The 14834-nt window shown below is 50.1% G+C and overlaps 1 protein-coding gene across 15 annotated transcripts; it reads left to right on the top strand.

The window, feature by feature from the left end:
* Window positions 1-2463: 2463 nt before the first annotated feature.
* ZNF135 (zinc finger protein 135) lies at window positions 2464-11797 on the top strand. Of its 15 annotated transcripts, XM_077980150.1 has the most exons (8): window positions 2624-2676; window positions 3323-3389; window positions 4854-4980; window positions 6690-6785; window positions 6876-7004; window positions 7678-7742; window positions 8469-8592; window positions 9989-11797. In XM_077980150.1, the coding sequence occupies exons 7-8, from the start codon at window positions 8496-8498 to the stop codon at window positions 11707-11709; spliced, it is 1818 nt and encodes a 605-aa protein (XP_077836276.1). In that variant the 5' UTR covers window positions 2624-2676; window positions 3323-3389; window positions 4854-4980; window positions 6690-6785; window positions 6876-7004; window positions 7678-7742; window positions 8469-8495; the 3' UTR covers window positions 11710-11797. The 15 variants fall into 15 exon arrangements, with proteins under 15 accessions (XP_014980514.3, XP_077836270.1, XP_014980510.3 ...); XM_077980153.1 differs by lacking the exons at window positions 6876-7004; window positions 7678-7742 and adding an exon at window positions 6297-6370 and having other exon boundaries at window positions 2624-3209; window positions 8495-8592; XM_077980151.1 differs by lacking the exons at window positions 6876-7004; window positions 7678-7742 and having other exon boundaries at window positions 2624-3209; window positions 8495-8592.
* Window positions 11798-14834: the final 3037 nt, after the last annotated feature.

Genomic DNA, 14834 nt, shown 5'->3' on the forward strand with positions numbered 1-14834 from the left:
ACACAAAGCTAGCCTCTCTCTTCTCTTTAGGTTCACCCCAGCTGTGGAAGCCCCAGCACCTCAGCACGCCTCCCTCACCCTGTGCCTTCCTCTGCCAGCACTCCCCAAAGACCCCAACACCCCCATCATAATGTGCCCCAGTCTCCCGTCCTCCAGCCCTTGTCACAGGAGCTGTGAGCCCAGCCCTGGGCACTTAATGCTCTGGAAGACTAGAGTCTCACAGGTCACCTTTCTCCCTGGCAGCCAGGGTCTCTTGGGTCAGAGGAGGGCTGGACACTGCTAGGTTTTGAAGCTCTCAAAAAAAAATTTTTTTTTAAGGGAGAAATATGTCCAGGGAACTGTAACTGTCACAGTATATTTTAAATGTATATGTTGAACAGATTAGCTTTTTAAACATTAACATACAGCATGACACAGTTCTGCTATCCATGCTGTGATTGCAGGATTGCTTGGAAGCTGCACTGATGTGCAGCCCACCTGCTCATGGTGGGGGTTCCTGTCCCAGGCCACACAGAGAGGCAACCAGCAATGCTCTGCTTGGAGATTCGGACAGGAAGCCAAGAAGGAGCTGAGAAGGGCCCAGCCAGTGGTTATGAAAGAGCAGGAGGTTCAGACCACAGCAAGGGCGGCACCGGAGTAGCCTCCAGCTCGTCTTATTTGACTGGTAGTGTTATTAAAGCCTTTGAAATCCCTACCAGCTTTTAAAAATCAAGAGATTTCGGCCGGGCGCGGTGGCTCAAGCCTGTAATCCCAGCACTTTGGGAGGCCGAGACGGGCGGATCACGAGGTCAGGAGATCGAGACCATCCTGGCTAACACAATGAAACCCCGTCTCCACTAAAAATACAAAAAAATTAGCCGGGCGCGGTGGCGGCGCCTGTAGTCCTAGCTACTCGGGAGGCTGAGGCAGGAGAATGGCGGGAACCCGGGAGGCGGAGCTTGCAGTGAGCCGAGATCGCGCCACTGCACTCCAGCCTGGGCGACAGAGCGAGACTCCGCCTCAAAAAAAAAAAAAAAAAAAAAAAAAAAAAAAATCAAGAGATTTCACACAGAAATCACGATCTCTGGGTTCTTTTGAGAAATCCAGACCTGGGACGCTGGGCTTACCAGTCTGCAAGACCCCACTTGGCTGGAGCCAAGCAGCACCTGCCCCTGTAGAAAGAGCCCGCCCCTGCTGGCATGTACGGTTTAGAAACCTGGCTGAGAAAAACCGAGGATCAGAAGGTCTGAGGAAGGAAACAGAGGGGCAAGTGTGAGGGAGCTGGGCAGGGCCGCCTGGCCACCATCAGGGCTGAGCAAGCTCAGTGTGGCACCACCGACAGCGTCTCACCAGGACTATCAGACCGCTTGGGAAAAAGACTTCACCATAAGTTGTGTGTTCATACCTTTTGATCCAGTAAAAGGAAACGGGTGGAGGAGGTGGGGTGGGGGCAGGGGACAAAAGAGTATACATTTTGTGAAAGAAAAACATAGACACACAAAATGTTTTGTGGCATTTGGGTTTGTGAGTGAGAGAACTGAAAAATGGCATTTTATGTACAATGGAAAGCCTCTTTACTGCAGTAGAGTGAAAAGCAGGCTGGCTTTCAGTGTGACGGTCACTAATGTGGGGCTTTACAGCTCTTGGAACGTACAGGACACCCTTAAAAGCCTAGAAGCTTGCCTTTGCTTTGTTTACATCAGTGCATTATGATTTTGAGCCATTATATCTCTTCATAACTGCCACTGTTTTAGGGCTTATGACATTTAAAGTCTTAACTTATGTGTCAACCAGCTAAATCTTTTCAAGTGTCTGTGTGTGGTATGAGAATTCGTATTGTGTTCTCTGCTGTTTTCAGAGTTCAGTCAAAGAAAAAAAAATGCCCCTGTCTTAAAACTTTTCCGCAGCTTCAAATACAGTTCCCAAGCCCAGGCTGATTGGAATTAATCAGTCCTCTCTTAAAAGAGCAAAAGCACAAGGCTCAGCCCTGGCTTTCCCAGCTCCTCTCGCCTGGCTGCTCCATGCATGTGTGATGTATGCTGGTGAAACGAAGCCCGCTTGAATGGGGGCTTCGCTACTGTGTGCTGCTGAACCTGGGCCTAGCGCCTGGCAGGCTTTGGTGAATGTTCAAAAAATGACAATTCATTTCTTGTCCGCGAGAACACACCAGCTTTGAATATTATACTGCTGTTCAAATGCACAATTTTGACTACCTAGCAATGTCCGAAGTCGTCATAATTGTTAGTGTCTTGCACATTATGTTCCTTATAACCATGTAATAAATACAACAGGAAGTCTCCAGGGCTGCCTCAGTGTGGAAAATGCAAAGACTCCCGTGCGTGCGATCTTGGTGAATGCTTTGGTTTGAAGTATGTGTTTTGAAAAACCACTGCTTTGTTTGCAGCAACAAAGCTGACGTGGAGTTTCCAACACGAAAGCCCGTGTGGTCGCGCCGGGAGCTCACGGCGTTCCAGGTGGCCCCGATCCCGCGTTGATGCCCAGGCACCTCCCACGCCCTGTTTCACCAGGCCCGGTGACTCCAGCTCCAGCAGCACTGAGAGGCCGCCAAAGCCAAGGACAGCGACTTGGGGACCCGAGGCCGGAAATGCGCGCGCGGCTTTCCGGGAAATGGAGTCAGGCGCGCGCAGGCGCAGTGTCGGCCGCCGGTGCCGCGGCCTTTGTCTAGCCGTCAGGCGGGTGAGCTAGGCCGGCGAGGTGGGGGAGGGGAGGCCAGGCTGGGCCGGGCCGGGTGCAGGGGTCCGGGGATCTTCCTGGGGCCCTGGCGGGGCGAGTTTCCAGCAGCGCGCGTCTGTGTGGAGTCCGTTTTGCTGCCCGGGGCCTGGGGAAGGCCGTTTCGGGGCTGGCGGGGACAGGATTTGGGAGGCATCCCTGGTCTGAGAGGAGGGCGGGGCCCAACGCTCAGCTGTACTGGAGCTGCTCCGACAGCCCCTGAGGGAACGCGCGCCCCGCCCCCGGCCCCACTGCTGCCCTACACCGGGCACTGGGCCGCCACCCTTGTTGATAGAAGAGGGAAAGTGAGGCACAATGCCCAGGGCCAGGGGACCGCAACCACCCGGTCCTTGTCACTGTAGCGTTAAGGCCCAGAGTCTGCGCAGCAGGCATGTGTCGGCACCCGCCAGGCCCTCAGCTTCCCTCAGACAGGTGGGGAAACCCTAGGCTGCCCTTCCCCGCGCGGGGGGCCGCCCCACACACAGCAGGCGCTTAAACGGGTACGCGGGGCCCTGGAGGGCTCTCCACGGAGCTAGGCTCTGGCGCACTTCCGCGGCTTGGGGACCTGAGCACCGCCTCGGCCTCCCAGCTGCTCACCTCCCCTTTCCCACAGAGCAGGGTCAGCCGTTCCTGCCAGAAGCCAGGGCATGACCCCTGGGCTGCGCGTCTCCACAGACCCGGTGAGAATCTCGGACTCGCGCGTGTTCTCCACCTCGTGCCCGGCTTCCTTCTCGTGCGCGGCCTCCTCACACCCGGCCTCCTCTTTGCACCCCGTCCCTACTCGCGCGTAGCCTCCTCCTTGCGCCGGGCCCCTACTCCGTGCCCGGCCTCTGCTCGTGCTCGGCCTCTGCCTGCACGCCCGGCCTCCTGAAGTCCGCGCCAGGCTCCCCAACCACAGCCTCTGCTCTGCCCACGCTGCGCTGGCGGTCAGCGGGCACGGGTCCCGGTCTGAGTGGGCTTTATGTTTGTGCGGCCGTCATTGCATACCTGAGGCTGGGTGATGTCAGACAACTGTAGGTGCCCTGACTCTGCAGTCTGAAGTTGAAGGCCTTCGCATGCTCTGCGCTCCAAGATGGCGCATCGAGTGCCGCTTCCTCAGACGGCTTGGAGGCCAAGGGGGCGGAACTCGCCTTTTTATGATGACATTAACCCCACCCATAAGCCCCCGAAAGAAACCGGCCTCCTGTGGGAATGTCAGAAAACCCATACAAGGGGACTGGTGCGGTGGCTCGTAGCTGTATCCATAAGCCCAGCTACGGGGGAGGATTGCTTGAGCCCAGGAATTGGAGGCTGCAGTGAGCCATGATCGTGCCACTGCACTCCAGCCTGGATGACAGCGAGACCCAGTCTCTAAAAAATTAAAAAACTCAGATTCAGGCCGGGCGCGGTGGCTCACGCCTGTAATCCCAGCACTTTGGGAGGCCGAGGCGGGCGGATCACAAAGTCAGGATATCAAGACCATGCTGGCTAACACGGTGAAACCCCGTCTCTACTAAAAATAGAAAAAATTAGCCGGGCGAGGTGGCGGGCGCCTGTAGTCCCAGCTACTCGGGAGGCTGAGGCAGGAGAATGGCGTGAACCCGGGAGGCGGAGCTTGCAGTGAGCCGAGATCGCGCCACTGCACTCCAGCCTGAGCGACAGAGCGAGACTCCGTCTCAGAAAAAAAATAAAAATAAAAAAAAACCCTCAGATTCAGTCTTTAGACTTGCTGCTACTAGCTTTATAACCTTGTTTATCCCCTAGGCTGAAGTGCAGTGATGCAATCACGGCTCACTATAGCTTCAAACTTGTGTGCTCAAGTGATCCTCCCCACTCAGCCTGTTGAACAGCTGGGACCACGGGCATGTGACACCATGCCGGACTGGTCCACTCCTTTATTATTATTTACTCCTTTATTTTTATTTATCCTCTGCACCATTTCTTATTTCAAGAGACAAATTATTGGAAATGGGAATGATGCCTTAGATTCTAAGATCCTCCACCTCATCAGCAGGGCCCCCATCCAGGCCCCACAGAAAAACCTGACCCAAAACCCCAGACCAAAGAGAACTCCATCCGACCCAGCCTGGCTGGCATTCACCAGCTATCCCACCTACAGCCAGTGCCAGGATTGGCTTGCTGAGGACACATGTGTGATGTTTCAGGAGCAAGTGACCTTTGAGGACGTGGTGGTGGACTTCAGCCAGGAGGAGTGGGGGCAGCTGAAGCCTGCCCAGAGGACCCTGTACCGTGATGTGATGCTGGACACCTTCAGGCTTCTGGTCTCTGTGGGTAAGGCCATACCCATGCCCTATCTGATGGTCTGTCCCTGACATGAATTCTGAGTCTACTAGGTTAAATATGGGTATAGGATGGAGCTTTAAAAGCAAATGCCTGGGGCTGTATGTCTTGGGCTTTAGGAACCTGACTGTTTTAATGTAGGAAATATCAATTAGGACCAATATCAACAAGTCTCAGACTCAACCTGAAATCAACAGAAGCAGAGAAACATACTGGGTCTCAAGACTACAGAATCCCAGGGTAGAACAGGGTCTTCTGTAGAGCTGTCAGGAGCCCTTCCTTCTTTAACACCTCCCTCTGCACTTCTGTCTTAGTCTGTTAGGGCTGCTAGAATACCTTAGACTGGGTAATTTATAAACAATAGATATTTGTCGCTTATGGTTCCAGAGGCTGGGAAGCCTAAGATCAAAGTGTCAGCAAATTCAGTGTTTGGTGAGGGCCTGCTCCTCACTGATGGCACTTCCTTCCTGTATCCTGACATGCCATAAGGGGCAAGGGAGCTCTCTCAAGCTTTTTTTATAAAGGCCCTAATCCCATTCATGAGTGGAGCCCTCATGAATTAATCACTTCCCCAAGGCCCCACCTCAACACTGTCACATTACGTTCCAACATTTGAACCTTTTTTATTTATTTATTTTTTATTTATTTTATTTTTTATTTTTGAGATGGAGTCTTGCTGTGTTGCCCAGGCTAGAGTGCAGTGGTGCGATCTCGGCTCACTGCAAGCTCCACCTCCCAGGTTCACACCATTCTCCTGCCTCAGCCTCCCGAGTAGCTGGGACTACAGGCACCCGCCACCACACCTGGCTAATTTTTTTTTTTTTTGTATTTTTAGTAGAGACGGGGTTTCACCGTGTTAGCCGTGATGGTCTTGATGGTCCTGACCTCCTGATCTGCCTGCCTCAGCCTTCCAAAGTGCTGAGATTACAGGCGTGAGCCACCGTGCCCGGCCTGAACCTTTTTTATTTTTAAGAAACAAGGTCTTGTTCTCTTGCCCAGGGTGGAGTGCTGTGGCACAGTCGTACTTACTGCACACTCAACCTCCTGGCTCAAGTAAACCTCCCATTTCAGTCTCCCAAATAGCTGGGACTACAGGTGCATACCACCACACCCAGCTAATTTTTAAAATTTTGTAGAAACGGGGCCTTGCTGTGTTGCCCAGGCTGCCCTCAAGCTCCTAGGCTAAAGCTCCCACCTCAGCCTCCCAGAGTGCTGGAATTACAGGCATAAGCCAGTATGCATAGCCTAAATTTTAGGGGGACACCGACATTCAGACCATAGTAATCTCTTTCTGGCTTCATTTCCAGAGAGGCTTCTCTGGAGGTGACAAGACAACTGCCAAGGTGCCTTTCTTGGGACCAAGACCAGCAGAAAAGACAGGGTCTGTGTCCCAGGGTTGTCCTGGTTTGGCTGCCAGGTCTTCTTCACAGTGATCATTGTTGCCAGCGGGCAGGGGAGGAACCAGAGTTCTGATTGTCCAGGCCTGGGTCACATGTCCACCCCAGAAGCAGGGGTAGGGTCGGGGACTGAGAGTAGGGGAATGAGTCCCTGGGGAACATCCAGGGCTGTGGGTATGACAGCTGAAGTCACTCAGGGGTCCCCAGCCATCTGGGACCTGGAAGACCAAAGGTGGAATGGGCTGAGGCTCAGGAAGGGTCCTGGGATACAAATGCTCACTCTGTGGGTCTCTCCCTGAGTAGGACATTGGTTACCGAAGCCGAATGTCATCTCCCTGCTGGAGCAAGAGGCAGAGCCACGGGCAGTGGACTCTGGAGTTCCCCCAGGCGTGTACCCAGGTGAGATGGGAGCCCTCTGGGGCTGAGAGAAGCCTGTCCATGCTTGCTTCCTGGTTTCTCACTCTGCAGCTGTTCTCTAATTCTTCACAGAAAATTTACTACTCAGCCTTAGTGAAGATTTAGCGAGCACCCATTTTGCTGTGAGTGATGACACCAAGTCCTCATCTCCACTGAATTTACATTCTTGGTGAGGGAGTCGGGGAGACAAACAATAAATCGGTAAAATAATAATAATAAAATGAGTTGGATGATTACAGATTGTGATGAATGCTGAGAAAATGAAAATGAGCAATGAGGTAGACTAGGATGGAGGTGAGGAGACTTTAGCAGAGAGATGAGGGATAGCCTCTCCAAGGGGGTGACATGTGACTTGAAGCCTGAGCCATGGGGCAGTCTGAGTGAATAGTAGTATTTCAGGCAGAGGAAACAGCAGGTGCAAAGGCCCAAAGTCATGCATCAGTCAGCTCTTGCATAGGAAAAGCACTCCGACCTCAGTAGCTTAAACCAAATAATTGTTTATAACTCATGTGTCTGTGGGTCAGTGGATCCAGGCTGGGCCCTGCCATGTGCCTGTAGGGTGATTGGTAGGTAGCAGAAGTATTCCAGTCTAATGACAGTCAATTTCCCATTGGCATCAGATGGGAAGACTGGCCTGTCACCAGAGTCCAGGAGGGATGGCCAGTGTGGGAGAGGGTCACGGTAGGGTCCCTCCACATCAATAAGAGTCAGCCCTTACGCAATATATTAGCTTGCTATTGCTGCTCCTGCAACAAGTTACCATTGACCCTTAAACAACATGGGTTTGAACTGTGTGAGTCCATTTATACATGGATTTTCTTCTGCCTGAGCCACCCCTGAGACAGCAAGACCAACCCCTCCTCCTACTCCTCAGCCTACTCACTGTGAAGACAAGGAGAATGAAGATCTTTATGGTGGTCCACTTCCATTTAATGCATAGTAAATATATTTTCTCTTCCTTATGATTTTTTTAAATAGCATTTTCTTTAGCTTACTTTAAGAACACATTATATAACACATATACAAAATATGTGTTAACTAAGGGCTGGGAGCAGTGGCTCACACCTATAATCCCAGTACTTTGAGAGGCCGAGGCAGGCAGCATTTGAGGTTGGAAGTTCAAGACCAGCCTGGCCAACATGGTGAAACCCCATCTCTACAAAAAAAATACAACAACAACAAAAAAATTAGCTGGGCATGGTGGTGCGCGCCTGTAGTCCCAGCTACTCAGGAGGCTGAGGCAGGAGAACTGCTTGAACCCAGGAGGTGAAGGTTGCAGTGAGCCAAGATCACGCCACTGTTCTCCAGCTTGGGTGACAGAGCAAGACCACGTCTCAAAGAAAACAAAGTGTTAACTATTTATTTTATCAGTATGGTCAACAGTAAGCTATTAGTAGTTAAGTTTTTGGGGAGTCAAAAGCTATACGCAGATTTTTCTATTGTACTGGGGTCAGTGCCCCTAGCCCCCTCATTGTTCAAGGGTCAACAGTACTACAAACTTCGTAGCATAAAGCAAAGCAAATTATCTTAAAGTTCAGGAGATCAGAAGTCCAAAATGGGTCTCTCTGGGATATGATAAAGATGTCAGCAGGGCATCATTCCTTCTGGAAGCTCTAGGGAAGGGAAGAATCCATTTCTTTCTTTCTCTCGTTTTTGTTTTTTAAGAGATGGGATCTTGCTCTCTTGCCCAGGATGAAGTCCAGTGGTATGATCATGGCTTACAGCAACCTCGACCTTCTGGGCTCGGGTGATCCTCCTGCCTCAGCCTCCTCAGTAGCTGAAACTACAGGTGTGTGTCACCATGCCCAGCTAATTTTTTTATTATTTTTTGTAGAAACAAGGTCTCATCATTTTGCCCAGGCATGTCTTGAACTCCTGGGCTCAAGGAGTCCTCCCGCCTCAGTTGTCCAAAATGTTGAGATTACAGGCATGAAGCCTTGTGCCTGGCTAAGAATCCATTTATTTGCATTTTTCAGCTTCTAGAGGCACCCACATTCCTTGGCTATGGCCTTGTCCATCTTCACAGTCAGCAAGCCCTGGTCAAGTCACACATCATATTCACTCTGACTCTGACCCTTCTGCCTCTTTTCCCCATTTAAGGACCCTTGTGATTACACAGGTCCACCCGGATAATCCAGTGTAATTTCTGTATCTTAATGTTAGCTGATTAGCAACCTTAATTCCTCCCTCCCATGTAATTGGAAACATACAGGTTCTAGGGTTAGGATGTGGGCATTTTGGGAAGCCACTATTCTGCCATTCACTCCTGGCTTAACTTTTTTTTTTTTTTTTTAACTGAACTTTTCACTGAAACATAACAATATGGGGAAGGTGCCCACATCACACCTCTCGGCCACTGTGGGGTCAGGGTAGGGGCAGCAGGCACCCAGGTCATTGCTGTGCAGAGAGGGCTGGGTACCAGAGCAAAAAGAGAGTCCTGCCAGGAAGGAGGAGGAGGGAGTGCATTTGTTCATTCATTAAGCATGTATATTGAGCTCTTGCTGTGGGCTATAGATACAGTGGTAAGCAAGGTGGACAGAAACCCCTACCCTCAAGGGGTTCCCAGTTAGTGAAATGGACGAAATCAAAGTACTGTAATACACCACGGGTCATTTATCTTCCTCTTAGTGATGCACATTGCAGCTATTCCTGTTTGTGGGGAGCAGATAGGTTCCTTTACATCTAGAGTGAGGTGGTACAACAGCATATGCTGTCAGGAAGAAGCTGGGTGTCAGCCAGCTTTCTCCATGCAGCACCGTTTTCTCTGTTGCCACCTGGCATCGTGGAGGCCACTGTAGCTGGGGCCTGGGTGCCACACTTTTCCTTCCAAGTCCAGTGCCTCTGTAGTGCTCTCTCCTGGGCATCCCCTTTGCACCCACCTCTGTGCTCCCCTCACAGACTACATTCATATTTCTTGTGCCAACTGTTTTTTTGCTCCCTCTCCTCTTCCTTTCCTTATTCTGTTCTTTCCACTTCCTTTCCTTATTCCTTATTTTCCTTTTCCTTATTCTGTGTTTCCCTCTCTTCCTTTCCTGATTTGCAAAACTATATTTTTAAATGGTCAAAGCCACTTGAACCTTGAACCTTTCAAAATCACTAGTTTTATCCTTCCTCTTCCCATCTCACCACAAACTTTTGCCCTGGAACAGAGATTAAGGGACATTTCCAGTTTTTGCTTCTTTCAGACTTGGAAACTAGACCCAAAGTCAAACTGTCAGTTCTAAAACAAGGCATCTCTGAAGAAATATCCAACAGTGTCATCTTGGTAGAAAGATTCCTATGGGATAGTCTGTGGTACTGCAGGGATGAGGACACTGAGGACCACTGGGAATGGAGTTGTGAAAGCCTGGAGAGCCTGGCAGTGCCGGCGGCCTTCACGCCTGTGAAGACGCCTGTTCAGGAGCAGTGGCAGAGGAATGGGTTTGGGGAAAATGTAAGTCTGAACCCTGATCTCCCACATCAACCAATGACTCCTGAAAAACAAGGCCCCCACATGTGGGGAACACGTGGAAAAAGGGAGAAGCCAGACCTAAATGTTCTACAGAAAACGTGTATAAAAGAGAAACCCTACAAATGTCAGGAATGCAGAAAGGCCTTTAGTCACAGCTCAGCACTTATCGAACACCACCGGACACACACAGGAGAGAGACCTTACGAATGTCACGAATGTGGAAAAGGCTTCCGGAACAGCTCGGCACTTACCAAACACCAGAGAATCCACACTGGGGAGAAACCCTATAAATGCACTCAGTGTGGGAGGACCTTCAACCAAATTGCCCCACTGATCCAGCACCAGAGAACTCACACAGGCGAGAAGCCCTATGAGTGCAGCGAATGTGGGAAATCCTTCAGTTTTAGGTCCTCCTTCAGCCAGCACGAGCGAACTCACACAGGTGAGAAGCCCTACGAGTGCAGCGAGTGCGGGAAAGCCTTCCGGCAAAGCATCCACCTCACCCAGCATCTGCGAATCCACACTGGGGAGAAACCCTATCAGTGTGGTGAGTGTGGCAAGGCCTTCAGCCACAGCTCGTCCTTGACCAAACACCAGCGAATCCACACAGGGGAGAAGCCCTACGAGTGCCATGAGTGTGGAAAAGCCTTCACCCAGATCACCCCACTGATTCAGCACCAGAGGACCCACACAGGAGAAAAGCCCTATGAGTGCAGTGAGTGTGGGAAAGCCTTCAGCCAGAGCACACTCCTGACCGAGCATCGGAGGATTCACACAGGAGAGAAGCCCTATGGATGCAACGAGTGTGGGAAGACCTTCAGCCACAGCTCCTCGCTCAGCCAGCATGAGCGGACGCACACAGGAGAGAAGCCTTACGAGTGCAGTCAGTGTGGGAAGGCCTTCCGGCAGAGCACACACCTCACTCAACACCAGCGAATCCACACAGGGGAGAAGCCCTATGAATGCAATGACTGTGGCAAAGCATTCAGCCACAGCTCATCCCTCACCAAACATCAGCGAATCCACACTGGGGAGAAGCCCTATGAATGCAACCAGTGTGGCAGAGCCTTCAGCCAGCTTGCTCCCCTCATTCAGCATCAGAGGATCCACACAGGAGAGAAACCCTATGAATGTAACCAGTGTGGCAGAGCCTTCAGCCAGAGCTCCCTTCTCATCGAACACCAGAGGATTCACACCAAGGAAAAGCCCTATGGGTGCAATGAGTGTGGGAAATCCTTTAGCCACAGCTCCTCGCTCAGCCAGCATGAAAGGACGCACACTGGGGAAAAGCCCTATGAGTGTCACGATTGCGGAAAGTCCTTTAGGCAGAGCACCCACCTCACTCAGCACCGGAGGATCCACACAGGAGAGAAGCCGTATGTGTGCAGGGACTGTGGAAAGGCCTTTACACACAGCTCCTCCCTTACCAAGCACCAGAGAACTCACACTGGATAAACCCATTCCACATGTGCTGGGGACATAAGAAGACCTTAAGCCATAGCTCATCCCTTTCCAGATTTGACCCAATCATACACATGAGAAATGTATATTCATACACAAGCCTTTTCACACAGCACTTCCCTCAGACACCCTCAGAGAGTTCACACTGATGGGAAATGACCATAGGACCACCAAGCTCTAGGTCGTCCATCCCTGCATCCAAATAGTAGGGAAATGTGGAGATAATCAGCACTCAGGACCTTCACCCTCGAATGCCCATTAGTGCTACGTTATAGAACCTACAAAAAAGAAATGGAACAAGTGTAGTGGATTCAGGGAAAGCTTTTGTCCAAGGACTCACCATATTCCAAACCAGAGATGTTCAGATTGGTGAGAAACCCAACAAATGCCTTTCATATGTACAAGAACCAAATGAAGTCAGAATTTGCCATTGTTGCACATCACGTTTTGTGGGGGGAAAGTGCTTATGAATGGTGCAGGTTGACTCTGATATTCCCAAATGACAATATGGCAGAGTGTTCCAGAAATGAGAGTGGCATCTTTATGGAATCACTATGGATACTGACTGTCTCAGTAAAAAGCTGTCTGGTTTGTGTGTATATTGTTTGATCAGGGTACATGCCAGCCAGTCACCGATTGGAATTCCATATGACAAAGTATCAGTGTACTATAAACAGGTTTTTAGTTATCCCTGCATTATTTTTGCAATTAATCTTTATATGCAATGAGATTGAAAAGCTTTGTATGGGAAGACTTAAAATGTAAAGTTGCTTCCATAGAGTCTCACTGATTCTGAGATGGCTTTTGCTACTCTGTTCTCCCTCTACATTTCTCTGCAGAACTCGCGTTAGAACACACAGGTATTTGTTTTACAAAAAGGAAGATTTTTCCTTTGTTAAACCATCATCTTATAAGCAATAGCAAATTCGTGTTAGAAACTTCTGTTTTGCAAGATTCATCTTTTTTGGGAAATGTTCAAGTTAATCCTCTCAAACTGCTTTTTCATTGTTTTCATACAATTTAACATTTTGTTAAAGCCTAAGTCCACAAATAGCAGTCTTTCTGACAACTATAACCTTTAAACGGTGACTTGCTGCCCTCATTAGAAATTGCATTGGCTAGCCGGGAACGGTGGCTCACGCCTGTAATCCTAGCACTTTGGGAGGCTAAGGCAGGAGGATCACCTGAGGTCGGGAGTTCGAGACCAGCCTGACCAACACGGAGAAACCCCATCTCTACTAAAAATACAAAATTAGCCGGGCATGGTGGCATATGCCTGTAATCCCAGTTACTTGGAAGGCTGAGGCAGGAGAATTGCTTGAACCCGGGAGATGGAGGTTGCGTTGAGCTGAGATTGCACTCGAGCCTGGGCAACAAGGGTGAAACTCCATCTCAAAAAAAAAAAAAGAAATTGCATTGGCTGCTTTTGGTTATCAGCTGTCAGTTGTGGTTACATCCATCAATTTGATTTTTCTAATCCCAATGCTGGGATATAAATTTCCAGTTACTTGAAATTTCTCTCTTGGGGAAACCATGTTGCAGACAGTCTTCCAATATTGCTTCACAGTATGATTGTGGAGTGCCTCTTGGGATAAATGCCTTTGTCATTTACAAGCCACTGGAGAGCCGGACGTGGCTGCACCTGCCTCTAGTCCCAGCTGCTTGGGAGGTTGAGGCAGGAGGATCACTTGAACCCAGAAGTTCTGGGCTGTAGTGTGCTCTGCTGATTGGGTGTCCACACTAAGTTCGGCGTCAATATGATGACCTCCAGGTTGCCTATGTAGGGGTGAACCAGAGCAGGTCAAAACTCCCATGCTGGTAAGGCTCACACTTGTAATCCTAGCACTTTGGGAGGCTAAGGCAGGCAGACCACCTGAGGTCAGGAGTTCGGGACCAGCCTGACCAACATGGTGAAACCCCATCTCTACTAAAATTACAAAATTAGCTGGGCACGGCAGTGCATGCTTGTAATTTCAGCTACTTGGGAGGCTGAAGCAGGAGAATCACTTGAACCTGGGAGGTGGAGGTTGCAGTGAGCCTAGATTGTGCCAATGTACTCCAGCCTAGGTGACAAGAGTGAAACTCAACCTCAAAAAAGAAAAAAAAAAACCTCCCATGCTGATCATTAGTGGGATCATGCCTGTGAATAGCCACTGTGCTCCAGCCTGGACAACACAGCGAGATACCATCTCTACAAAAAATTTAAAAGCTAACCAGGCATGGTGGCACATGCCTGTAGTCCCAGCTACTCAGGAGGCTGAGGTGGGACAGATCGTTTGAGCCCATGAGGTTGAAGCTATAGCCTTGGTGACAGAGCAAAACCCTACCTCAAAAAAAAAAAAAAAAAAAGACTGGGCACGGTGGCTCACACCTGTAATCCCAGCACTTTGGGAGGCCAAGGCGGGCGGATCACGAGGTCAGGAGATCGAGACCATCCTGGCTAACATGGTGAAACCCTGTCTCTACTAAAAATACAAAAAAATTAGCTGGGCGCGGTGGTGGGTGCCTGTAATCCCAGCTACTCCGGAGGCTGAGGCAGGAGAATGATGTGAACCCAGGAGGTGGAGCTTGCCGTGAGCCGAGATTGCGCCACTGCACTGCACTCCAGCCTGGGTGACAGAGCGAGACTCTGTCTCAAAAAAAAAAAAAAAGAAAAAAAGAAACACCACTGGTAAGCTGGGTGTGTTGGCTCACGCCTGTAATCGCAGCACTTTGGGAGGTCAAGGCAGATGGATCATTTGAGGTCAGCAATTTGAGACCAGCCTGGCCAACATGGTGAAATCCTGTCTCTACTAAAAATACAAAAAAAAAAAAAAATTAGCCGTGTGTGGCGGTTGCCTTTACTGCCAGCTACTTGGGAGGCTGAGGCAGGAGAGTTGCTTGAACCCCAGAGGCAGAGGTTGCAGTAAAACAGGATTGCGCCACTACACTCCAGCCTGGGTGACAGAGAGAGGCTCTGACTTAAAAAAAAAAAGAAACACACACACACACACAACCGGTAAATTACCTGCCTCTCAATGTGCAGTGATGATTAAATGAGCTCCTGGAATCCCAAAGCATGTGGCAAAGTATAAAGTGTATGTAAAATATCCATTCATTTGCATCACTTGTAAAACTGT

Source organism: Macaca mulatta, chromosome 19 (genome assembly GCF_049350105.2).
Source record: "Macaca mulatta isolate MMU2019108-1 chromosome 19, T2T-MMU8v2.0, whole genome shotgun sequence".
Taxonomy (NCBI): Eukaryota; Metazoa; Chordata; class Mammalia; order Primates; family Cercopithecidae; genus Macaca; species Macaca mulatta.